Source organism: Callorhinus ursinus, unplaced genomic scaffold (assembly GCF_003265705.2).
Source record: "Callorhinus ursinus isolate GAN/ISIS: 27379988/994484 unplaced genomic scaffold, GSC_fseal_2.0 scaffold3, whole genome shotgun sequence".
NCBI classification, from domain to species: domain Eukaryota; kingdom Metazoa; phylum Chordata; class Mammalia; order Carnivora; family Otariidae; genus Callorhinus; species Callorhinus ursinus.
Window position 1 is genome coordinate 346779 of NW_027397065.1, and position 27318 is coordinate 374096.

Here is a 27318-nt window from a genome sequence, read left to right on the forward strand (position 1 = left end):
AGGATCTAACATCATTGGCTGGTAACCCCTCGTCCCTAAGCATTTTCTTTGTTCCCCGATAGTCCGATAGTCCGCGTGAACTGTCCCCTCTTTGCCGGGGTTCCCGGAGCTGCATTTGCAGGCCCACAACCTCTCCTCCGACTCGGCGGGGCAGGGCCGCCGCGCTCCCCGCTGCAGACCCCTCTCCCCGGGGCTCCAGGGGTTGGTTAATAATGTTTCCTTCATCTGCCCATCGCCCACTCTGCTGTCCTCTGCCCTGCCTTCCCACCCCCCAAGTCATAAACTGAGGTGCTCAGGAACTGTTGAAGGAATAAGAACTATCGTCTCCTCTCTAGAGACCGAAATGTAAAAGTCTCCCATTTTCCGGGCTCTGCACCTTTGGAAGCAGGGTGGTTTCTTCTTTCTGATCTGTCTCCTCATCTCCGCTTCAAACACCGGGAAACAAAAACTAACCCACATAAGCTGTTGCTGGGATGGCTTGGGTGACTGCGTCAGGTCCTGTTGGACGCGCACGGCTAGCTGATCTGGGCCGTGAGATACCCGACAGCAGGCAGCTTCCCCGCGCAGGGCCCCCTCGCTGTGCCGGGCCCCCCGCCAGCTCCGAGGAGAAAGGCGGTGCGGACTCCTGCAGAGCCGGACGACCCAGGAGCGCCATCTCGTGGGCGCCCCGATTGCTGCCTCCGAGAAGGAGCCGGTGTTCTTCCCCCCCCCCCCCGCCCCCCCGGAGGATTCTCATTTCTCATTTCAGGGCCTGGGGAAATGCGACCAAAAATTAGATTCCAGATAATTTAAAAATGGCTGTCAGGCAGACTTATTATGAATAATCTACCTCTGGATTTAAATAGGGCAAGTGCCTTTTAGCTGCTCCAGATTTCTATTGAAGTAGTAGCTACTACGTTTTGAATAGGGACTTTCAAACGGCCAATTCTGCATTTTACATGCATTGGTAAAAAGAAAATTTTGCATTCTACGTAGTACATCAGAGGATTCAGAATTTTTTTTTTTAGTCAGTTTTTGAGGAGTTGTTTTTTGCATGAATTTAAAAAAATAAACAATGGCAAAGTCTTGCTACTGAAAGTGTAATTAGCATCGCCCAGGAGCTCATTAGAAAAGTATCTCTGTTCCAGATCTACCACATTAGAATCTGTGGTAAGGGGCGCCTGGGTGGCTCAGTTGGTTGAGCATCTGCCTTTGGCTCAGGTCATGATCTCAGGGTCCTGGGATCGAGCCCTACGTGGGGCTCTCTGCTCAACAGGGAGTCTGCTTCTCCCTCTCACTCTCTTTCTGTGCTTTCTCTCTCTCTCTCAAGTAAATAAAATCTTTAAAAAAAGAAAATGCACTGATTCATGGGCATACTATCAGACAGGAGTGCAGGTTACCAGAGTCAAATGGACGACCTGTGTTTTTGTCCGCTCGGTGGTACCTCCTTCCTTATGATCACATTCTTTCAGCCTCAGTGGCCCATGTGTGACCCAAGATCATAGGTTCCTGCCTTGTCTGCTCCTGGATCAGCCAAGGGACAACTGAAATCATGCACAGCATGTCACTCTGAACATGAGAAAAACCTGTGCAGGTGTCAGGGAAACTATGCGTGAGAATTCTTACACTTCGTACTCAGCCATCATTGGGTAATGTGCTTTACCTCAGCTACATCATCAGCAGAGCAAATGCTCACCTGTAACTTTCATCATGCCTCAAATACTGTCTGGTCAGATTCCACCGAGTTTTCAAAGGTCTCTCTCAGGCTAGTCTTTCCAGAGCTCAGAATAATAAAATGACGTTTTATTTTCCTTAACAAGACCTTTGACACATCTTGCTTTCCTGGGGTCTCAGAACTGTTTCCCCTGTTGAGCCCAGGATGGGGCACAGTAGGTACTCAATGGAGCTTGTTGATGAAACTGCTAATTATCCCTCAGCAAGGTCCAAACACTGGCCTGATGTCCTTCACACTAAACCACTTATCATCAGATGATGGGCATCATTAGAGACTGACACAGTTACAGGAGGACTCTATCATCTCACCAATAAATACCAATATTCATTAAGGAAACAGACTCCTGATGGCTGAGAAATCCTTTGGTAGTGCTCAGGGATTGAAGTTAGTGAGGTTATTAGCTGTTTACAAATATTCCCTTCACCTTGAAATGGGGGAGGGGTTGGACAAATAAAACAGTAAGAAGATATTACTCTCTTTTCCTTGCATACGTTTTAAAAAAGATTTTATTTATTTATTTGAGAGAGCGCATGAGCAGGGGTTAGGGGTAGAGGGAGAAGCAGACTCTCCGCCTGCTGTTCCAAAGAAATGGTACTGATTGTCAAGCAGTAAAAGCGAAATATTGAGAAAAATTTGTTACACAGTTCTCCACCCAACTGAGTTACAAGAATATCCAAGTCAAATTAGGGCAGACTGTCGCATTGTCTGCAATTTGTGAAATTATGGACCTTTTTGCCCCTAATTTACTAAAATAGGAAATGTGTGCTGTTTTTTTTTTTACTGGATTCATTCTAATTAGCAATATTTTCTCTAATCATTTAAAGGAATTCAGAATGTCAGTGCTTCAAAATTATTTTCCTTAAAGTTAAGATGTAGTTACAAGGCGTCACTTTATGTAGGAGGGAAAATACACGTTCACGCCTGCACATAGAAAGATAGTCTATCGGAGTAAGGACCTTGAAAGCAGGACTTAGCAGCATACAGTTCATCTCTGAAAACCTGACCATCCCAGCATGCTGCCTGTCGGTGTATCATAAGAATGCATTAATAAAAGAGTGCAAGGGACATGATGTTACCTTTTTACTTCTTTTTCAGACTTTTTACCTTTAAAAATTTCAAATCAAGAGTAAGATGCCAGAAAAGACAAAGAACACTGATACCCATCTGCGGTCACTCGTAATAGTTAACGTGCTCACCGCTTTTGTGTTCTTTCTCTCTCTCTCTCTCTCTACCTCCTCCCTGCCCTTCCAAACAAAGACCTGCTCTTAAACAGCCTCAATAAAATGATCAAATTCAGGACAATTTAACATTGATAACATTCCCAACTAGTGCATAGTCCTGACTCAACTTTTGCCAATTGTCCCAGTGATGCCTTTTTCACATTTTCCCCTTGATCCTGGATCTAATCCAGATTCACATGTTGCATCCTTGTGGTTCCTTCGGTGTCCTTTAAACTGGAACTGTTCCAGTTTTTCTTTGTCTTCCAATGCATTAACATTTTTGAAGAGCGCAATGCTTCTTCACAATGCAAATGTAAGATGATGCATTTTGGGGAAAAAAATAACTGATGATTTTCACAGCGCATCACATTAGTAGGTACCTGATGTGCGCTTGGTCCGTTATTGGTAATGGTAACGGATCACTTTATTAAGGTGACGTCTGCCAGAGTCTCTCTTTGTAATTAACAAATCATTTCTGGCAGGGGCGGGAGGGTACTCTGACACTATTAATTCTGATTCCCAAAAAATTTCAGCATCTGCTCAGTTGCCTGACCAGTTATTACTGCTTTGGGCAAAGTGGTGATTTTTCTAACTCTTTTATTTCTTTGCATTTATTAGTTGGAATTCTACTATAAAGAAAAGTTTCTCTTCCACCCTCTTTCTGTATTTATCTTTTTATGTCTTTGTGAGGATCAGTAGGGATTTACAGGTTGTGTTGATTCAGTTGGTTATTACTTATCACTCTCATGATTCATTTTGATGCTCATCTTGTCCCAGCTTTGCCCAGTGGGTGCCCCTTCAATCTCACTCCTGGGCTTGCTTGATGCCCCCATCAGTCTGTGAATGTCATTTATTCTTTAGCCCTTAACATACCTGTATTGAAGTTCTTAGTTCAAGTCACTGCCCAAATGACAGATTTTATTCTTGCAAAAGATCTTTTTTTGAGCTATTGCAATGCCCCAGTTACTGATCTCGGTTCAGTACCACTTACATGGTCCAGTGGGAAACCAGACCATTATTTCAGCCTTTACAATATAGCAGGTTATGGTAGGGGTACCATGGGAGCATCAAAGCAAAGCCCTTTATCCCATTGGATTTAATAAAGAAGCTCCTGGGAGAAAGTTTATCACCTCCTAGACGTGAAAGGTGAGTAGAGGTAAACGTGGGGAGGAGGCACAGTGGTTCAGGCTAAGGGAAGCTTTTATACCTTTGAGGAATTTTCCCAGCCCCCTGGGGGCCTGTCAGAAATACCAACAATAGGACCCCATCCCAAAACAATGAACTCAAGATTTCTGGTGGGAAAAGCAATCCTAGGGTCCATATATTTTAATTTGCATACATAGCTTCTAGGGATTTTATCATGAGAAATGGTGTCACGTATCATGGAGCTAAAACCTTCGCAACTAAAATTTCACAAGATGCATTTTATTTTATAGGATTTTGAACTCAACAACGAACTAAAGATGAATGTCCTCAATTTACTAGAAGAAGTTTTGCGAGACCCAGACCTTCTTCCCCAGGAAAGGAAAGCCACGGCGAATATCCTGAGGTAAAATGCAGTTGCAGGGGCCTCCTAATGACATTGGTTGATTCGTGTGATATTCTAGAAAATAAGATCCTATCAGACCAGGAAGATGCATCTTAGACTCCTGGGGCAGCAAGGAGACTGCTGTCACCACAAAGAGTGACGTATCATCTTCTCTTTTCTGGGGGGCAGGTTGGCGTCTGCGGCCTCAGGCGGACTTGGCCTGGGCGACGTAACTTGCGTGGCATGCAGGAGTGCAGTTTCTCCCATCCATGTGGGCAGACAGTGGCTTCCTGCAGAACCACAAGTGAAAAGGGGGGGGTGCCTTGAGGATCCTCTCCTGCATCCCCAGCGGGTACTGCAGAGAGAGGTGGTTTTCCTGCCCTCGGTTCTAGTTGTTGACCATAAGCTCGTGTTTATGAGCAGGGCGGTAGCATTTCTGCACAAGTCCCGTGCTCCTGGTTTGTGGATGTACCACCCTCTAGGAGTTACATGTTTTCTCCGGCTTGCTTCACCGGTCCTAGACCAGTTTTACTGACAACTTCTCACGTTGGGATTCCCACATCATGTAGGTTGTATAAAAGCTCACAGATGTGATCAAAGCTTGAACTTTGGGTTTCCCACGAGAGACTGTTTGTGGCTGTCATTACACCCAGCATCCCAGCAGGTAATAAGCTCTCCTATAGCTTCTTGAACTCATGGGTGGATGTTTTTCTAGTCTGCTTTACAGGAGGACTAGACATTTCAGTTACAGTTTCCTCCCAACTCATGGCCATCCCTACTTAAGGATGGGAAGCCCAGCATCTATCTGCTTCACCTGGTAGCCCTTTACCATTCTGGCTTCTAGTTCCATCTTCATTTATAATCTCTGAAAAGAGTCCTTTCTTTCTTCTAACTTTGACTATATTGTTTCTTTGTTATCCAGAATTCTGTATAGAGGGGAGTCCACCATAGCTCAGTCTACCATGTTTTTGGAAGTCACTCTCTAATGCAGCGATGCCGGATTTTGGTCTAGCATCTTAACAATTGACGCAAAAGTGATTCCATCACCAGACCTTCTTTGGTCTAGGGGCTCTTGCAGGTGGAATGTGTCTGCCCCAAAACAGATATGTTGACATTCTATCCCTGAGTACCTCAAAATGTGATTCTGTTTTAGAAATAGGGTCATTGCAGATGTAATTAATTAAGATGAGGTCATACTGGAGTAGCATGGGCCCCTAATCCAATATAACTGGTGTCCTTACGAGAAGATGGCCATGGGAAGACAGAGAGAGACACAGAGAATGTCATGGGAAGATGGAGCAGAGACTGGGGTGAGGCAGCTACAAGGCAAGGAATACCATCTGCTCGCAAACCACTGAAAGTTAGAAAGACACAAGGGAGGATTCCTCTACAGGTTTCAGAGGGAACATGGCCCTGCTGACACCTTGATCTTGAACTCCTAGCCTCCAGAACTCTAAGACAATAAATTTCTGTTGTTTTATGCCACCTAGTTTGTGGTACTTTATTAGAGCAACTCTAGGTAATCTATTAAGGGCCCTCTTCACTTTGTCCACCCTATGAAGACACCTAAATAAGCTTAGGGCCTCTGTTACTATGTTTATTTTCAGACTTTAAAATCATAAATACATTTTCAGATAAAGCCTGGTTTCAGTTGGATGAGTGGTATGTAAATGATTTCTATTCCTCTTTTCTTTATATAAACAGTTTATTATGCTGTTTGTATTTCAAACGCTGATATTTTGAAACTGCTTTCTAGAAGTTTGTGCCCCCAGGGACATTTGACTGGACAGCCGTCAGGGAAGTGAGGATGTTCAGACTGGGAAAGACTCTCAGGGTTGGCAAATATGAAAGCCCATGTTGCCCATCCCCTCACAACACCCATACCATACATTACCAATCAATCCTGAGGGCTTTCTGCCAACACTGCTGGGTGAGCTCAGAACTCCGTTGTTAACTGGCATGTCATTAATTGGAGTTGGCCCTTAAGATGTATCCTATTTACCATTCCAGGCCCTTATTATTTATCAGGCTTAAGATGTGCAGGTTCTTTTTGTTGAGTAAATGACCTGAGAATTAGAGGTGTGGGATCGATAAGAAATAGAAATTTTAGTAGATGGTACAGCTGGGTGCATGACATGAAGCAGAGTCTGATTCTCACTTTTGCAGGATTCACAGGTATAATCTTGGTTCAGCCACTTACAGCTGTCAAGTTCCTTCATTTATAAAATGAGACTATAAAATGCGTATACACTAACCCATCTCTGTTGATTTCCTCTTATTGAGGGGACGTTGTTTTGTTTTCATCTACTATTGAGTTGTGACGATTATATGAAACAGTATGTACAAAGAGGTTAACACATGCCTGAAACATAAGTAGCACTCGTTTTACTGCTACACTTATTATTATTATTATTAGCTCTGACAGTAGCTCTTAGGAAAAGTAGTTTCTTCCGACAAGGCAATATGGCATAAGTAAAACCAAGGTAGGTCTTAGTCAAACTCAACTTTCCTTAGGCTTCATCACCTTGTCTATACAAAAGAGATTATAATAACATTAAAAGCCAATTTAATATTGCACAAAGACATGAATGCAATAAAAAATCATTCAAATGTACACTTCAAGTGGATGAATTATTTGACATGGGAATTATATCTCAATATAGTTGTTACAAAAGAAACTATAATCCTAACCCACTTGCTATTTAGTAATAGAAAAAAAGTAAAAAGCAAAACAAAAAAGCAGTTCTACTGATGGGATGCTCCCAGCTGCCCATCCACACTTCTGATCCCTTGCAGAGTCTTCCCAAAGTGTTCCAAAGGTCCCAAGAAATGTGTGCTCAGGAACAAATCCAGTCATTTTTCTGCCTCAGCATCTTTATTCAAGCTCACTGCCCCGGACACAGCTTGAGGGAGAGACCTTATCAGTGCCGCCGTTGTTTCTGTCAAGAATGCTAACTGACAGTCCTCCAAAGCCACCATTTCCCTATCAAAAAGCTGACAAAGATGCCACCTGCCCCATCCCTGAGCCACAGGGGCCCCAGAGCAGCCTCACTCAATCCAGAGTCTTGGTCTCTCGTGAAAATAGCTCCTTTGGCTCCTGGGTTCTACATCTTTCACCATAACAATTCAAAATTCACCCACTGAGCCAAGTAGGGAATAGATATTATGTCATCCATTCTCCTACCTCTGACCATCTTTCTTCCCATGAGGCCAAAACAAACAAAAGTCTCTGTTTAACCCTGAGCATATCAACTAAAGCAGACAGATACCCGTGGGGTCACCAGTGCATTAGCTGAGCAAACAGACAGACCCTGAGTCCCAGTTGGGTCAGCTGGGTCTCGGAGGCACTAACTTATCTTCCCAACAAGTGAGTGACCAGATTTATGCAAAAAAAAAAAAAAATCCTGGTGCAAGAAAACTCCTGATCTTTGATTGAAGTCCCTCTGCCAAGTCATTCCACCTGCACCAAGTTTAAGGGTCCCTGTGCCAGCACACAAGATTGTGATTATAGGAGGAATAAATGATACATTAATTTATCAGGGTTTTTGCTAACTTATCATACAGATACTTGTGTTTCTATGTACGACATTTACATATTTATATTTTTTAAATCATGTCAGAACGATTAGAAAGTAGAGTAGGAAGTAAGACCTTGATATAACCATCACTGATGGAGTGTCATCATTCATGAAATCTCTTTGTGAAAAAATATCATCATGGAGTATATGAGAAAGAAACAGAAACCAAAAGGATTATTTAATAATTATATGACAATTATATAAAATAGTAATTATGTGGAAAATTACAAAGATGTTTCTGTTAAATTATTTCTTAATTTGGAAACAAACAGGGAATTATTTCCAACCAAAACCAGGAGATTTTAGTACTTAAGATTTCCATGCATTTGTGGACATCTGACTTTTTAAAAAAATATGTCAGAGCATAGGTAGCAATGGGCTCAAGTAAGCCTGGAAGGAAGAAAAGCCATGCCCAAGAAAGCAAAGGATGGAAGAGGTGGTCTGGCAGGTCCGAGCAAGTGAAGCAAAAAGCAGTTAAACCATTCACAAATTGAGGAGGAGCAGAGACGAGGCATAGGCATGGGCCTATGCCAGCTGGTCTCAGTAGCAAGCAGGCAGCCCAGAGAGTGTGGACCAGTCTGCGGACAGAGGCCAATTTCTCTTGGCTTCGTTTTTAAGCCTATCTGATTTCTACTGTTGACAGAGGACTTTTCCCGTCACAGAACTTTGAATAATCCCATTTCCTTTTAAATGTTTTATTTGGCATTTCATTATAAACGCACAGATACTTAACTGATCATGTCGGCTGGGAGATGTGAGAGAAACCCAAGTATCCTGGAGTGTCCATCAAAGCACAAAGGCAGTCAAAAGACTAGGAGCACATCCATCCTCGATTGGAACTGGGCCAGAGGTAGAGGGGCTTTCCCATCTAAGGCAAAATTTGTGAACATATCTCCCAGTGAATACAGGTTGTGGTTGTGAGAGAGAAAAACATATCACATTGTAGTTAAATGTAACCTTGACATTAGAGATGTATAGGCAGTCAAGCTGTATGAGATATAAACATGAATGTATTTAAACATATATTACATTTATACAGGAAACTGAAAGCTTCCAATAATAAGCCATTTCTGTCTCATACAGTCTCACAGGGGTAGGTTTATGATGAAGAAATTTAATTAGCATGCGTAGTTTTTGTCTTGTTTGTGACTAAAAACCTCTGCTCAAGACTTTTCTATTTCTTTTTTTTAAAAGATTTTATTTATTTATTTGACAGAGAGAGAGGGGGAGTGGAAGAGGGAGAAGCAGGCTTCCTGCTGAGCAGGGAGCCTGATGCGGAGCTCGATGCGGGGCTCGATGTGGGGCTCGATGAGGGGCTCGATGCAGGGCTCAGTCCCAGGACCCTGGGATCATGACCTGAGTCAAAGGCAGACACCTAACGACTGAGCCACCCAGGCACCCCAAGACTTTCCTATTTCTAAAATACCACTTCCTCCCCAACGTTGTCTGACTAGCCGGCTTCTGAATCTATGTAGACATAAATCATGGTAAACAACTAACATGCCATAAAATGAAAAACAAACAAACAATGACTTCATGGGTGGGCAGCTGGAGTGGGTTCGAGTCATAAAAAGGTGACCCACAAACCTCACAAAGCCCCAAGAAGCATCAACAGGCATTTGGGAAAAGAGAAAACATTAGATAATTTAATAAGACCAGAACGCATCTTGGAACATTAGCGTGAGACAACTGAGAAAAGGAACATTTGATAAAAGCTAACTAACTTCTTGACCACTTCTTTCCAGGGAAAAACTATTGCCCAGCCTCATTAAAAAAAAAAAAAAACAATCTTTTCTTTGGGTATACATAGTTATGTGGCCACTGAGCTCTCTACAGGAACCTAGACTACCCTGGAAAGAATGACATGAGCTTTGGAAAGAGTCCCTTTTATCCCCTATGTGTAATCCTTAAGTGTGATTTAACAGTCTTTGGAGAAAAACTTGTATCTGCTTATTTTTTCCTCACCTTAATCTGCCTTTGATCATCTGATGAATATTTCTTTCCACACTCAAATGATACGGTTCATTGCTAACAAGAGGACAGTCACTCCTTGAATCTAGAAGGAATCTTTATCCTGGTAAACAGCCAAGAGCTTTTGTAAGAGAGGAAGATAGAGGGAAGAGACTGGACTTTTTTGGATGTGATTTGTGCTGGCTCCTTGAAGAGGTGCCTTTATACACCTGCCTGAGACAAGCGAGGGCTCAAGTGACCGAACCCTGGGCAAGTTAGTTCCTTTGAGCTTTGGTTTCCTCATCTGTAAGATGGAGATCAGAATGCTTACTTTGAAGGGATTTTTGATGATACAAGAGAGTGTATGTCAGATGGCTCACACATGGCTGGTGTGTAGTGGGTATACACTAACCCATCTCTGTTGATTTCCTCTTATTGAGGGGAGGTGGTTTTGTTTTCATCAATTCAGAGCACCGCGGAACATCGCGTCATTATTTCTTTGAAAACTACCTTCCTCCAGCAGATAGGCTGTGTGGCTTGGGACTGTTGAAACATTTCGGTACTTTTAAAATGTGATTGTGCCTTCATTTTGGAAAACTTAAAATGCTTGGCCCAGATGGTAAGTTATATAATCCGTATCATTCTCCTGGACTCTGAACTTCCGTTGGACATGAAATATCACTCCCACTCTGAAACCGGCACCCACTTCAGGATTAATTAACTTATGTATTTATTCAGTCAGTCATCACTGGAAAAAAAATATTGAGAGCTGAATAGCTCTGTGTGTGTGTGTGTGTGTGTGTGTGTGTGTGTGTGTGGCTATTGCACCAAATGTATCTCAGGAAAGGCCATCTGGGAATCAAGGGAGAAGAGTTAACCTGCTGGCTTCTGCCTGGCATTGTTCAAATTCTTGCCCTCCAGGAACTCGCCTGAGCTTCTGGTCTGTGTGTGTGCAAGGAGGGAGTGGCTCTGCATCTTCTGCCTCAGCATCAGCAGGGCAGGGCCAGGGTAGGGGCTGGAGGAATGTGGATGCGGTGCTCAGGCCTGTTAGGATCCCCAACTGATGGTATTGCGGGACGCCTGAACTCACGGCCCAGATCCTCTCACGGGCCCAGAGCACACCAGCTCTCCCTCAGGCTCGCATGAATGGTGGGTGTTATATTTACCACCTTGTATGGAACAAGTTGGCTCCCTGGGATAACCCAGCTCTCCCGATGATCCTCCTGTGCCTTTAACGTGCATGTTTTCCTGTTACTTCGACTTCCCACCTCCAGCTCATGTCTCTGTAGCCTCTCCAGTGGGAGGCACAGCCTGGTGGACCCAAACCCTCCCGCTTCCCAGTCAGGGAAATCCAAACTGCACATGGTCCTTTCATTCCTGGCATGTCTGTTTTCTTTTCATGGAGGATATTTTGATTTTTCTTTTTTAGGGCCCTTTCACAAGACGATCAAGATGACATCCACCTAAAATTAGAGGATATAATTCAACTGGTAAGTGCAGCCATGGTCTCATCCAGCACAGTTATGTGCAAACTACTTCTCAGAGGTGAGCGGTGTTATGCCCGTAACTGATAACCGGGCGCTTGACTGCAGTTCTTTCAATGAAGCCCGGTGCGATGACCTAAATTCAACTCGGGGGTTAGCAGTTGGTCCAGGCTGTTAATGTTGGCTGATATTTCTGAGCTTTCTGCCATTTTCTTCATAGCTAGAATCTCTGATGGACGTTGTCCTTGAGTGGCTGCGGGCACCTGCTGTCAGTGTGTGTCATTCCCCCCTTCCTCTCTTGCAGACAGACTGTCCGAAGGCTGAGTGCTTTGAGACCTTGTCAGCCATGGAGCTGGCCGAGCAGATCACCCTCCTGGACCACATCGTCTTCAGAAGCATTCCCTATGAGTGAGTGCGGCCCCACAGCTGCAGACCCCCTCAGGCAGGACCTGTGGGCTTAGCGCTGCCATTATTCCTAAGGCAGTTGTGGGTGCACAGAGGTGTGAGTCTTAATCTTACGATGGTTTGGTCTGACGTCAATGCCTTTTGGTCCCAGTTTATGTTAGAAATGTTGATTTGGAAACACCGGGGACTCTCAGGATGGTTACTCTTATGTTTCTTTATGTTCAGCGGTTCCCCCGGAATGTGAATTTCTTTGTACTCTCACATCCTTGCAGTATTGGAACCTCCATATGGCTGCAACCGTGGTTCTCAAACTGCATGGTAATTAAAAATCCTTCAGGAAACTTGTTAAAAATGTACGTTCCTAGGTATCCCCTCCAGAGATTCGGATTCTAGTAGGTTTGAGGTCCAGGAAATGGCATTTTCCATGAGAATCCCAGACACTACTGCGTGATCTAGGACTATACTTTGAGAAGCACTGAGGATGGGTAAAATCTGTAAATTCTGCTACAATTACTCACCTGCTTCCACGAATCAACAAGTATTGCTGAGCTTTGAGACTCTACAACATGTAGATGGATTCCCGAGACGGAGCTTTCCCCGGGGTGTGTGCGGAGCTGACCTGTGCCGCGTCAAGCTGCCCCGTGATGAGTGTCCCTATCACCGCTTCAACCTTCTCACGTAGAGCATGAGGGAGCGCGCTAGCTCCTTCCCACTGCAACAATCAGGAGCTCCATAAGCAAGGCCTTTGTTTGGACAAATGACAACTGTTGGCCCATGTCCTCGAAAGAGCTAAGTTGAGGGTAAAGGAGGGGCTGGGCAAGAGATACAAATGTGACCCACGTTGTAGGTAGAGAAGAGGCCATCATGATGATGGAGGGGTCAGGCGTGGCAGTGGGTGGTCAGAGCTACAGCTACGTTAGAGAGGCGTAAGGAGCAGGGCCAGAAGATGCCCCTGCTGGCTTTTCTATAGGCATTGTATCTTCTCACTCTCCCCGTCTCTACCCATGAGCAAGGTTGGCGGGGAAGAAATGTGGCCTATTGGCCATCCAAATGAACCCAGTGACTACTTGAAGACTTGAGTTAGAAACCACAGTGCCATGGGGCACCTGGGGGGCTCTGTCAGCTAAGCGTCCAACTCTTGATTTTGGCTCAGGTCATGATCTCAGGGTCATGAGATCAACCCTCACTCCAGGCTCTGCACTGGGCATGGAGCCTGCTTGAGATTCTCTCTCTTTCTCCCTCTGCCCCTCCCCAACTTGCACTCTTTCTCTCTCTTTCTCTCTCGCCCTCTAAGGAAAAAAAAAAAAAAAACCCACAGTGTCTAGTGCAGTGGGGATTCAGTGGGGGGAGATGAACATGACCTCTGTGGAGGAAGGGAAAGAGCAAAGGCCAAACCCCTATGGTCAGTCTCTTCCTGGGATTCTCCCTTCCTCTCCTCTCCTCCCTACTGGCTTGGACATCAACCCATTATTTTCATCTGTGGAACTCCCACACCTTTATATCCAGCAGCCTTGCAGGAACTTAAAGGAACAAAAAACCTTTTGCAGGGACTCACTCAACATTTCTGGATTAAGACCGTGTCAGAGTAATTTCATTTCAGGTTATTTTTTTCATGTCTATACAAAATAGTTCCTCTATGCACCAACTTGCCTGTCCGTTGCTTGCTGTGGTCTGGTGGGCTGCTCATGAGTGAAGTGAGGGAACAGGGATGTTATTCAGAAGATAGACCTTCCAGCAGGCTGAGCTCCTACCACTGTTAATGCCTTCCCCATATGAAGTAGAAACAACAGTGTTCCACGCCTTCCCCATGTGTCCTGTTCTGGGCTCTGGGGAGAGCAAAGGAAAATCCCTGCTCGTGGATTTGACATCGTCCTAGAGAATATCAGAGCAAAGTGGAGGAACACATGTTGTTTGTGATTAACATGTTTGGTAGTGATGGATTTTTCAGTCCTTCTGCTAAGGCTTAAAATTTTTTTAAGCTGATCCAGGGAAAATAATTTGGTTCCTGAATTAGTACTTAATGTCTTTATTCTTCTTGTGTTGGTCATTGTGTTCCCATTTCAGAGAAGCCTTTATCATGATCCTAGTAAGGACAAAGTTCCAAACATTTATAAGAGAAAGGTGGAAATTGAAAAATCTTTTTCTTTTTGGCATCGAGTGGCAAAATACTAGAGATGAGCCAAAATTCATTTGAGATGGTCAGATTTAATGCAAATAATATTCATACTCATTGTTCAGGATCATAGACACCATTTTAAAAACTTAATTGGTTTTCTGTTCTGTTTTGAACTTACAGAGAATTTCTTGGGCAGGGGTGGATGAAGCTGGATAAAAATGAAAGAACACCTTACATTATGAAAACCAGCCAACACTTCAATGATGTGAGTAACCATAAAAATAAAACCTGGGCATGTTATAGGGAGCTGAGTATCAGGGTCTTAAGACTCCTTCTCTAAAATAAAGCAAGTGTGCCCCCCACTTTTTAAACAAAACTGAGGAAAGGTTTAAAAAAAAAAAAGCTTAAATCTTCTCTAAGAGCTCATAGTGATGTAATAACTTCCAGTTAACTTCCGGACATAAGAGATTCACTTCTGATGGTACCCAAGTCTGGTAAGTCCTCAATAATGCATAGATTGTGGCTATTATTGTTATCATAATCATCATTACTTCGTGGTCATACATTGATGAGTTGTAATAGCACATGTGTCACTGGTCCCGGTGGTGCTGGTGACAGTAAGTTTGGGTTGGTACAAATCATCCTCATTATTACTGAGCATTCAGTGCATATGCATTCCAGGGTTGGAAGGGACCCCTTTGAGCGTAATTACAGTGTTACCACAACTGTGCACGATGGTGACCAGCTGTTGGTCCATCTCCCTGCTCTGCTTTTCTCCAGCAGTAAGATGGAGTTGCCTTTATACCCACCAACTCCTAATTGGTTTTGTTCTAATGATTTTCATCCTTTGGCGGAACCACATATGTGGGAGCATCTTCAGGCCTATCTAGGCAGTTCTACGAAAAGACAATAAAAGGAATAATGATGATGTTAAAAAAGAAAAAAAAAAGACTATGAAGTTCCCTGTAGGTAAATTAGTAAGTCATTCAGCCTCACAATACAAAACCACAGTGTAGATTCCCAAGACAGTGCTTTGTGCAGGGTACCTGCGGAGTACGTATATACCCAGTGAAGGTTATCGCATGGGGAACATCCATGCCACCGCTGCCTGGAGGACGGGCCACATGACCTCTCTAGGCTACTCTCTGAGAAGCAGAGCCCCTGCTGCAGAAAATCAGCTTCTGTTGTCTGTGCCATGCACCCACTTGGGTATAATGAACAAGCAGACGAGCAGTTCCATCCCAGGTTCCAGACCCTCTCGTCTCCACTTGGATGACGGCTTGCGCTGTGCATTCTTCAACAGATTGCAAGTGGAGTTTCTTATCGTTAGTACTCCCCAGGCCTGCCAAGCCGCCTCCTTCATCTTATGCCCTGTCCTTAGTCTTGCGTAGTGGCCCAGACCGCACGCTCACTCACCCAAACACAGACTCCAGAGGCCATCTCTGACTCGTCTGTCACCCACCCCACCTCACTCCCCAGTATATAAATCTACATATGTCCTGGACCCTTCCCCGCCTACTTTCCTGCCGCCATCACCTTAATTTGACCTTTCATCCTTTTCTCGGGGAGCTCCTACCTCACTACCCCCACTGTCCTCTCCTTGCTCCCAAACCCATTCTTTACACAGTTGTCACAGAAATAACTTTTCTGCAAGACCAATCTAGTTATATCCCTTTCCTGACAAAATTCTGTCAGCGGCTTCCTCTCACCTTCAAGATCCAGTCCCCGCTGCTCAACGTGGCCTACAAGAGCCCTGCATGCTGGGCATCTGTGTCTCTCTCGTGGCTTCCCTGGGCTCCTCAGATGACTGCCAGCGCCTCTGTTACACCAGGCCTTCTACCTCTGTCCCTTTTCAAATGTTCTCCTCCTTTGATGGAAAGCAGTGGCTAACTCCTTCTCACCCTTTAGGACTCGCAGCAGGATGACCTCTTTCTGGATGCCTCTTCTCTACTAGGCCAGATAACCCCCTGCTACCTCCGTGTCCTCAAACCCCCCCATACAGACTTAGCTTTGCCTTTCACTATGTGATATTTACTTGTCTGTCTCTGCCTCCCTTCACCTTTCTGCCTAACTAGGCTCAGTGCCTTGAGGTCAGGGGTGCTGAATTATTTGTTTTTCCTGTTCTTACAACCTAAATGAATGCCACGTCCATTCTGGGTGCTCAGTACAAAGTAATTTTTTAATGACTGTGTACAGTGATAATTCTGAGACACGGTGAGATCTAAAATACCTATGGACTAGTCAGAGAATCGGTGCACTCAACCAGATTGAGCGTATGGATGTAAGATTACAGACCTTGCATTCCCTTCGTTAGTAATCAATCCTAAACTGTCCTTTCTATATTCTAAGCGTTGAGCTGCGCCAACTGCCTCTTTTTCTCTTGGTTTCAACTAATAGCATTACAGTACTTACCCTTGCAACACTACAGGTCCTGTTCACTCTGGTGGGAAAAAACCCAGCGAGATAAGAAGGAATAAATGTTCTCTCCTCCCCTGTCCCTAAATGTGTCCGGCGTGAGGGCTGATCAGGTTAGAGTTTGATTTGATTGGGGGTAAATGTCTTTTCTTTTTCTGTGGTACCTGGGGCTTCCTGGTCCCCCACCTGTCAGGGGCAAAGGAGCATGTGGAGAGGCCCCAAGGAGTGAAACCCATCATCAGCAAAGGTTGCCATTCTTCAGGAATTAGCTCATTCTTTTCCATTTCCTCAATAGTTACCGGAAATAACTCCTTCATCAAAAGTACTGATTAAAAAAAAAATGACCTGTTCCCTCAACACATTGATTGCAAACAATCCCTCTGTTCACTGTGAGGATGAACAGGTTCCCATTGGTTTCTTGCTATTATTATTACTACACACTGTAGTCTTTTCGGAAGGTTGGTCTCTGAATGTGGACTTTGATCTCCATGTCCCTCGGCACTCTACTTTCCCGGCATTTCTATGGGGGATCCAGGCGCTGTGCCTGAATGCGTTTCTTTGGCTCTTAGCTGGCCTCTCTTGGCTTTTCCGTTGTCTCAGATGAGTAACCTGGTGGCGTCCCAGATAATGAATTATGCCGATGTCAGCTCCCGCACCGTCGCGATAGAGAAGTGGGTGGCCGTGGCGGACATTTGCCGATGCCTGCACAACTACAATGGCGTCCTGGAGATCACCTCAGCCTTAAACAGAAGTGCCATCTACAGGCTGAAGAAAACCTGGGCCAAGGTGTCCAAGCAGGTGAGCAGCAGTGTGCCACACAGCCCGCTGCTGAGAGTACAAGCCGGGAGCCCAGAGCCCAGATGAAATATTACTCATTAGGAAATAATTAACTGAATCGAGCAGCTCAGTTGCCAAAGAAAGGTGCCAACGTGGGTAATTACTGCGCTCTTACCATTTAATTGATTCCACTCGTGCGCACTTCTAATTGGTTAGTTTAAGAAAAGCAAATACGACCCCATAGCATTCATTACAACATATTCGGGCCCAACTTCAGACGGTGCGGTTGACAGTCAGGAGTTGTTTCCTAAATTATTTAGAGAAGGCACGTTGATTCCAAGTGAACACAGCAGTGTCTCACGGACCAGTTCTTTCTCCCCAAAGTAAGCATATAAATGCCCTAGGGCTTCAACTTTCGCTTTTTTTTTTTTTTTTTTTTTTGGTCATTTATGTAATAACCTTTTGGCATAAAGACTTAGGTGTGCCGGAAACTTTCACAGTTTTCTTTTAATTGGACTCAGCTTGTTCATGCCTATCATTTTCATTCGATATTTTCAAGATTCAAATGAGATCACAATCTCCCCGCTGCCCTTTCTCCTGGCCTTCTCCCTGGGTGTGGGTAGGTGTTGCAGAGGGCTCCTCTGGGCTTCTGGGAGGCCGTGTGCACCCGCTGGTCACCTGTTGCGGTCTTCTGCTAGTTGGTCCCCAGGTGCAGGCCACCGTGAATTGCCCATGTGTGGTGTATGTGTGGTCTGCCCGGCCTGCCCAGGAACAGGGGGGCTTAGCTGACCTCACCTCCCCTTTAGCCCTCGTTGGCTCCCACTGGCCCCTCTCCTACAGGCTGCCCTGTCCCTCGTGATCCCTGGTGTGCATGCTAACTCTTCATTAGTAGATTAACTACCCTGGCCCTCTTAAAGGGCGGTGGGGGGATTTTCCAGACTCCCCCAAGTCCTCCTGGTGCCAGAGGCAAATTCTTTTGTCTGTGATCAAAGCCTGGACCTTGCAAACAAAAACCACAGCTTTTTAAGTACTGTTTAAAAAAAAAAGGGGGGGGGGGGCGCCTGGGTGGCTCAGTTGGTTAAGCGACTGCCTTCAGCTCAGGTCATGATCCTGGGGTCCTGGGATCGAGCCCCGCATCGGGCTCCCTGCTCGGCGGGAAGCCTGCTTCTCCCTCTCCCACTCCGTCTGCTTGTGTCCCCTCTCTCGCTGTCTCTCTCTCTCTCTCTCTGTCAATTAAATAAATAAAATCTTAAAAAAATATATTAAAAAATAAAAATAAAAAATAAAAAATAAAAAAGCAAACACTTTTTATGTTGAGATCATGTAGGTTCACGTACAGTTTGGAAGAAATAATAGAAATCCCCTGTACCCTACACCTAGTGCCCTCCATTGTAACCTCTGGTGTAACTGAAAACATATCCCAACCATAAAGTTAACATTGGTAACATCCACTAACCTTATTCAGATGATCTGTTTTACATACATGCTCATCTGGGCCTGTGTGTATTTACTTTTATGCACTTTCATTACCCCTGCAGTCCAGCTACAACACAGTGCTATGACCAGGATCCCTCCTGCCACGCTTTTCATAGCCATAGCTGCTTCCTCCCTGACCCCTCCCTAACTCTGACCAAAAACCTGTTTCCCATCTCTATAAAATTTCGTCATTTCAAGGACATTATATAAATGGAATCATATGGTAGATGACATTTTGAGATTGCCCTTTTAAAAATTCCCTTGAGATCCATTCATGTATCAATACTTTGTTTCTTTTTATTGCTAAGTAGTACTCCTGGTATAAATAGAGGACATTTCACCGTTCACCCCTTGAAGAACATCTGGGTTGTTTTCAGTTTGGGGCTGTTACAAATAAAGCTGCTATGCATATTCACATATAGGTTTTGTGTGACTGTAAGTTTTCTTTTCTCTGGGATAAATGCCCAAGAGTGCAAATGCTGGATCACATAGCGATTGCGCATTTAGTTTAATAAACTGTCGAATTCTTTTCCAGAGTGGCTGTACCATTTTATACTTGTATCAGCAAAGTATGAACGAACGGTTTTTCCAAATTCCTGCCCGCATTTGGTGTTATCACTATTTTTTATTTTAGCCATTTTGATATCTCATTATTGTTTTAATTTGCGTTTTCCTAATGGCTAATGATGTTAAATATCTTTTCATATGCTGATTTGCCATCTGTTTATCCTCTTTAATGAAATGTCTGCAGCTCATTTTTTGACTGGATTTTTTTTTACCTTTGAGATCTGAGAGTTCTTTCTATATCCCTCCCTCCCACTTTATTGTAAAATTATTTTAGCTACTCTAGGTGCTGCGACTTTCCATATAAATTTTAGTAAAAAAATTATGTCTAGAAAAACTTTACTGACATTTTTATTGGAATTTCATTAAACCAGTCAATTTGAGGAGAACTGATATCTTTACTCTGTCGAGTCTTCCAGTCCTCAAACACAGTCTGTCTCTCCATTTCTTTAGGCTTTCTTAAATCAACATTTTGAAATTTTCAAAATATAAATCCTGTGTAAATTTTTTAGATTTATGCCCAAATATTTCATTTTCTTTGGACAAATTTTAAGTGTTACTGTGGTTTCGATTTTGGTTTCCACACATTCATTGTTAGTCTGTACAAATGTCATTGATTTTTATTGTGTTGGTCTTCTATCTGCAAACTTGCTGAACTCACTGATCAGTTCTAGGAGCTTTTATTTTTTGGTAGACTCCCTGGGGTTTCTACACAGACAATTGTCACTTATAAATAGGAACTATCTTAAGTACTTTCTTTCTAATTCATACACCTTTTTTTAAAATATTTTATTTATTTATTTGACAGAGAGAGACACAGTGAGAGAGGGAACACAAGCAGGGGCAGTGGGAGAGGGAGAAGCAGGCTTCCCATCAAGCAGGGAGCCTGATGCGGGGCTCGATCCCAGGACCCTGGGATCATGACCTGAGCCGAAGGCAGATGCCCAACGACTGAGCCACCCAGGTGCCCCATAATTCATACACCTTTTATTTCCTTTTCTTGCGTTTTTGCTCTAGCTAAATTTCCAATGCTATGTTGAATAAAGGTGGTGAGAAAGGACATTCTTCCCTTGTTCTCAATCTTGTGGGGAAAGCACTCCGTCTTTTACCATTAAGGATAGTGCTAGCTACAGGTATTTTGCAGATGCTTTTATAAAATTGAGGAAACGATTCTCTCTTCCTAGTTTTTTGATAGCTTTGATGATGAATAGGTGTTAGAATACTGTTTTTAAAATGGGCTTCAAACAGCTATATCAGAATCTAAAAACTGGACAGTGACGCCCTTGTTGTGGCTTGTTTTTGCCTCCTCCTAAGGCAATGGTAGCCTTAGCCACTGGACACTGGATACAAAGAGCATATTATCCTGCCACACACATTGTCACACTTCATCAAGGTCAGTAAGTCAGTCCTCTGCCTTCTCTTTCATTTTCCTTCCCCTATTTCCTTTTTCATCTGAGGTTGGTACCAAGGGATTCTTAAATCTTCTTTAAGAAAACACTAGGCCTATGATCCAGCAATTGCACTACTAGGTATTTACCCAAAGGATACAAAAATACCCATTCAGAGGGACACATGTACCCTGATGGTTACAGCAGCATTATCAACAATAGCCAAACTATGGAAAGAGCCCAATGTCCATTGGCTGATGAATGGATAAAAGAAGATGCAGGATGTATACACACACACACACACACACACACACACAAGCACACACGGAATATTAGCCATAAAAAAGAAAGAAATCTTGCCATTTGCAATGACATGGATGGAGCTAGAGAATGTTATGCCAAGCAAAATAAGTCAGTCAGAGAAAGACAAATACCACATGATTCCATTCACTTGTGGAATTTAAGAAACAAAATAGATGAACATTGTGGGGGCGGGGGGAAAGAAGCAAACCAGGAAACAGACTTTTAACTATAGAGAACAAACTGAGGGTTACTGGAGGGGAGGTGGGCTGGGGGTGGGGTGGCGGGGGAGGGGGAGGAGATAGGTTAAACCGGTGATGAGCGTTAAGGAGCGTACTCGGTGTGGTGAGCAGCGGGTACTGTACGTAAGTGATGAATCACTGAATTCTACACCTGAGCCTGATATTACATTGTATGTCAACTAACTGGAATTTAAATAAAAACTTGAGGAAAAAAAAAGAAAAGAAAACATTAGGCCTTCCCTGTAGTTGGCTTACGTGATACCCATGTCTTTTCAGGATGAGGCTTTAGGGGTAACTGACTATAGAATAGGGGTGATAAGACTGATATTAAAATGTTTTTTTCAAATTTGAATATACTACCTGTAGAGGCATTAAGTAGAATATACCATTTCAATCACATGTATGTGTCACTCAAAGTGGCTTTAGAACGGGTAATGGTCTATCGTCCCAGGCCCAGGACTTCGGTCTAGTCACAGTAGGTAGTGCCTGGTTACAGATATGCCCTGCTTCAGACTCTTTCATCACCCCATATGCTCTGTAGCTGTCTCTTCTTCAGGTCTGAGTCCAGGCTGGGAGACATCCAGAAGGCCTGGTAGAATGTACAGTTGGGAGCCCACCAAATTAGATCTGTGGCTATAGGATAGACTACATTTGTGCAACTTCTTTCAGCCCAAGGCCAGCTCTGGGCCAGGCAGGGGGCCCACCCGGCCCCATCCCATCCCCCAACCCCACTGCCCCTGCCCAGGCCTTGCTGGCTATCTTCTTTCAGAGTCCTCAGGAACCAGGATGGGGAAGGCAGCCCTTTGAGTCATTCTGAAAGCTCTCAGGAAGCATGCAGCTGCTTTCCAGACTGAGACAGAGTAGTCTGAGGAGTCGCAACCCGGGCATTCTAAGTGCTTTTCCCTGCCATTCTGCCTGGGCATGGGTATTACTAGGAGTGGGTCATCATCCCCAAGGGCTGCCCTACCATTCTCCCATGTCCATGTGAGAAACTCCAGATCAATGTCAACAACAGTTTTATCTCTTGGTAAATGTCAGTTATACTTTTCTAACAAGTTGAGGAAGTTGGTCACAAAACAAAGGCTTTGTAGCAGAAGACAGCCAAGCAACCAAATCTGTGTCTTGATGATTTGGAAATTAACACCCAAAAAGATTCACCGTGAAAACCACCTGACATGAGACCTCTCATTTAAGATTCCCTAAGTCAACATGTGCTTTTTCAATTCTTTAAGTCCCTAATTTCTCGTTCATTGCACTTTTTCTTTTCTACACATTTTCCTCTTTTTGGCTAAATGAGCAGTATAGTCACTCTTCTCCACATGTTTTTGATTTTTTTTTTAACATCAAATTCGGTCTGTACTTTGAAAATCATATCACAACAGTCTGACAAAGGTATCAGCACCTGCCACTATGGAAGGGAAGTGAGGATCTCTTGGTAACTCACCCATCTTGTCAAACCATAGGAGTATTTTCATGACAGGCTAAGTTGTTTGTTTCTTTCCAGACGAAAGCTCTCATGGACAAGCTTCAGAAGACTGTTTCATCTGAAGGAAGATTTAAAAATCTCAGAGAAACCCTTAAAAAGTATGTTTATCTTAATCATTAAGTTATTCATAATTCAGAAATGTATTTTTAAAATATATACAGTATACAAATAGTGGCCTACCTCCTACTTTGCTTTGAAAAGAAAAACAAATGGGGAAGAACTTCCACATCTAGGTATTTTCCTGATTTTTCTTTACATTTGAAAGACTGTGCGTATACAGTAAGTGTCTTGTGGACATACCAGTGGCATGCAGACTATCCCGAATAAGAAGAAAATATCATCATCTTTTACTCTAAAATCAAACCATCTTCTAATATAAAAATTTCTTGATTTGGTATTTATTAATCTAAGCACAACAAGGAGACTGTGGTTCGCAGAGTTTGTCCAGCATCCCTTAGCAAGTGGTCATGCTAGGACTCAGACCCAGTTAATTCTCTCTGGCTCAAAAGCCCATGTCCTCCTCACTCTTGACTCTGAGAAGACCAAGGTACGCCCCTCACAAAACAAAAACAAAGAAACCATCACTTTAGAATGCAGAGGTGATATTCATTAGGTCTGTACCTTCTAAAACATTGAAATCCTAACGAAAGCAGAATACAAGCTTTACGGGCTCTAATCACCTTGATTTTTCCCCCCAGTTCTTGGGAGGTTCCTCCATGCTCTTACTCCCGGGAAAGTGCGGCCGGTTTACAAGTACTGCGGACGAGTGCTGCTGGCACAGACTCTGTCCTCGTCTGTAAGGCAGCCTGTTGCTCGAACATGCCGTCGTCCCAAGCACATGTAAAACATAAGGCTGTGACTTGCTCTTCTAATCTGTTATGAGATGTATTGAAAACTCTTAATATCATGAGTGTGCTTGTGCAGACGGAATTAAAAGGCTTTATTCTTCAGGATTGAAGCCACACGGTTGCTTCCCGTGAAAGACGGGAAGGGAGTCTCTATTTGCATGAGTGCGCTTGAGAACAGTGTCTCTTGGTTTTGCAGCTGTAACCCCCCAGCTGTTCCTTATCTGGGGATGTACCTGACGGACCTGGCGTTTATTGAAGAGGGAACACCAAACTTTACCGAGGAAGGCCTTGTTAATTTCTCCAAGATGAGAATGGTAGGTGGTCCTTTCATCATCAGCCTGTTTCAGTGACTGCAGTGGTTTAAAGAGAAGGGCTAAGTCACGGAGCTCACTGTTTGCTTTTTCATTTTGAGATGGAAGAGATGGGGGACACTGGGTTTCATATCTGCTGTGGCTGATTGAAGCGATTTTCAACAGGGGTATTGCAGCTTGCATGCGGTCTGGGCAAAGGGGTGGGGAATGAAGCTCCAGGGATGACTTTCTGAGATGGAACAGTGATGGACAGATGCTGAAGGCTTCTTGCTGGACAACGGGGTTCAGAGCACCAAGTTAGAACAGGGAGCCCAAGGACAGTAACACCCAGAGCTTGCCTTTGCTGGACCCGAGGTCACCTAGGCCAACTGTTCCCCTGATTGTGAAGTCAGTATCTTCTTGCCCTTTGCATTTCATGTAGCTCATTGAAGGGCAAGAAAGCCCTGGCTGGGCATAGAAAATGATAGGGCTGGGCTCTGGCACTTTGCTGGAGAAAGTGCCTGACGACTTGTGCATAGGGCCTGGAAGAATGTGTTGCAATACAAGGAAATACTTTTGCTTTGCTTTTGTTGTTATTGTTTCTCTCTTAGATATCACACATCATCAGAGAGATACGCCAATTCCAGCAGACTTGCTATCGAATAGACCATCAGCCAAAGGTAATATTGTGTGGCGGTTAAGGGAATTAATAAAGAAAAAAGTGGAAATTAATGAGTTAGAAACAGTGGTAAAGTTGATCGATAATATCAAAAGCTGACTCACAGAAAAAAACCAATAAAATAAAAAGACAAGTCTTTGGCAACTCTGATTAAGAAAGAAAGAAAGAAGGCAAAAAGAACACCAATTTATCAAGTTCTATTGATTATATATTCTCTATTTCTCATAAATCTGTCTACACCATTACCATCCTGGCCCAAGCTACCAATATCTATTACCTGGCCTACTTGCATTCACTCTAGAATGCAAAATCCTTTCTACAAATTGCAGCCAAATAGAACTCTCTGAAACACAAAGCAAGATATGTTTGTCCCTTGTGTAAAATATTTTATAGGTTTTTCATTGCTCTTCAGATAAAGAAAGAAAAAGTCTTGATGTGTCCAATAAGTCCTACATTACAAGGCCCCTACTCATCTTTCAAAATTCATCTCACATCATATATCCCCTTTCTTCCTCCGTCCCAGCCACAACTGGTCTGTCTGTCTGTCTGTCTGTCTTTCCTTCCTTCCTTCCTTCCTTCCTTCCTTCCTTCCTTCCTTCCTTCCTTCCTTCCTTCCCTTTCCTTCGTTTTTAAATAGATATTTTTTAGAATCATTTTAACTTTACAGAAAAATTAAGAAGGTAGTACAGAAGATTCCCATAAAACTCACAGCCATTTTTTCCTTATTATTTCATGGAACTTGACAAACTTGTCATGAAACTCCTGAGGAAGCTGAGACGGGCAAAAACAAAACAAAACAGAACAACAAGAACAAAAAACAAAAAACCAGATGGATTTTTTGAAAAATAAAAAGAGTGAGAAAGAGCTTTCCCTACCAGATACAGACACATATCCTAAAACTATAATCAATAAAGCAGGACTACATTGGCATAGGAATACAAATTCAGTGGAGTGCGATACAGTCCTGATGCAGATTTTGTCTATAGGAAAATCTAATATGGAATAGAGGCGGCATTTAAAGAAAGTGCCAGAAAGAAATTGACCAATCAAGTAAGGGAATAGGAATTTTGGCTCTCCATCTGATACCATTCACAAAAAAAATCCAGATGAGTTCATTACCTAAACGTAAAAATAAATATTCAATTATTTGAATAAAATTTAGTACAAAACATCCACAACCTTTAGATTTGAAAGAACTTCTACAGAACGTATGAGCTGTAAAAGGTAAGCTTGATTGGGCGCCTGGGTGGCTCAGTTGGTTAAGCGACTGCCTTCGGCTCAGGTCATGATCCTGGAGTCCCGGGATCGAGTCCCATATCGGGCTCCCTGCTCAGCAGGGAGTCTGCTTCTCCCTCTGACCCTCTTCCCTCTCATGCTCTCTATCTCTCTCATTCTCTCTCTCAGATAAATAAATAAAATCTTTAAAAAAAAGATAAGCTTGATTAAGTTTGCTGCATCAAAATTAAAACTTCTGTATGACAAAATGCAATTATTTAAAAAGCAAAAATGAAACCAGTAGGCTAGGAGGTGATTTTTTTTAAATTTTTTTCTTTCGAGAGACAGAGACTACATGTGACAGCAAGTGGGGGAGTGGCAGAAGGAGAGGGAGAGAGAGAGAATCTTAAGCAGGCTCTGTGCTCAGCACGGAGCCCGACAAGGGGCTCGATCTCGCGTCCCAGAGACCATGACCTAAGCTGTAATCAAGAGTCAGACACTTAATTGACTGAGCCACCCAGGCGCCCCAGGAGATGATATTTGTAACATGCAGAACAAGGGGACAGAATGACAGTATTCCTATAAGTCGGTAAGAAAAGTATAAACAACTCAGTAGAAAAATCGGCAAAGCTTGGAACAGGTGAGGTAGCTCACAGAATAAGAAACAAAACTGGCCAGTAAATATTTTTTAAATGTTTGACTTCACTAGTGAGAAGGAAAACAAAATGCAAATTATAATGAGACGTCATTTTCACCTTAGAGATAAACAAAATTTTATTTATTTATTTTTAAAGATTTTATTTATTTATTTGACAGAGAGAGACACAGCGAGAGAGGGAACACAAGCAGGGGGAGTGGGAGAGGGAGAAGCAGGCTTCCCGCGGAGCAGGGAGCCCAATGCGGGGCTTGATCCCAGGACCCTGGGATCATGACCTGAGCCGAAGGCAGACGCTCAACGACTGAGCCACCCAGGCGCCCCCAGATAAACAAAATTTTAAAATCCTGGTAACATCAGACCTCAGAATGTTGGATACCAGGTGCTCTTATAAACTGTAGGTTACAGCAGTTTGGGAGGTTATATCTGCATCATCTGTTAAAATTAAAAATTGATGAACTGAGCAACCACAAGTCTTCTGCTTTGCTGGTGAGAATAACATGGTTCATCCTCTTTAGAAAACTGTGTGGTGTGGATATTTCTTCAAACATTAAATATGCCTCTACCTTATGACCCAGGAATTTCTCTCCTAGGCATTTACCCAGGGGCGAATGAAAACATGCCCACTGAAAATCTTGTATAAAATGTTCATAGCATTTCTTAATAATAGCCCCAAACTGGAAACAGCCCAGGTGTCCATAAATAGATGAAGGGATCAACAAATGTGGTGTATCTATATGACGCAGCACCACTCAGCAATGACAGGGCAGGCTAGTGATATACGCCACAATATGGAAGGACTTCAAAACATTATGCTGAGCGAAAGAAGCTAGACACACAAGTACGTGCTGTATGCTTCAACTTCCGTCAAATTCTCGAGTAGACAAAATGAATGCCTGGTACTAGAAACCATAGCAGTGGCCGCTCCGGGGAGCAGACTGACAGGGAAGCTGAATGAGGGAACTTCCTGGGGTAGGGAAACGGTCCT

General features: G+C 43.5%; 1 protein-coding gene across 2 annotated transcripts in view; it reads left to right on the forward strand.

The window, feature by feature from the left end:
- RASGRF2 (Ras protein specific guanine nucleotide releasing factor 2) overlaps window positions 1–27318 on the forward strand; it is a 230593-nt gene that overhangs the window by 197952 nt on the left and 5323 nt on the right. For both annotated transcript variants that reach the window (XM_073887438.1, XM_025866592.2), the window contains exons 19-26: window positions 4371–4483; window positions 11420–11480; window positions 11779–11882; window positions 14176–14260; window positions 17011–17208; window positions 22662–22741; window positions 23688–23805; window positions 24393–24461. In XM_073887438.1, the coding sequence (XP_073743539.1) occupies window positions 4371–4483; window positions 11420–11480; window positions 11779–11882; window positions 14176–14260; window positions 17011–17208; window positions 22662–22741; window positions 23688–23805; window positions 24393–24461 (828 nt within the window). The remainder of the gene's footprint in view (window positions 1–4370; window positions 4484–11419; window positions 11481–11778; window positions 11883–14175; window positions 14261–17010; window positions 17209–22661; window positions 22742–23687; window positions 23806–24392; window positions 24462–27318) is intronic.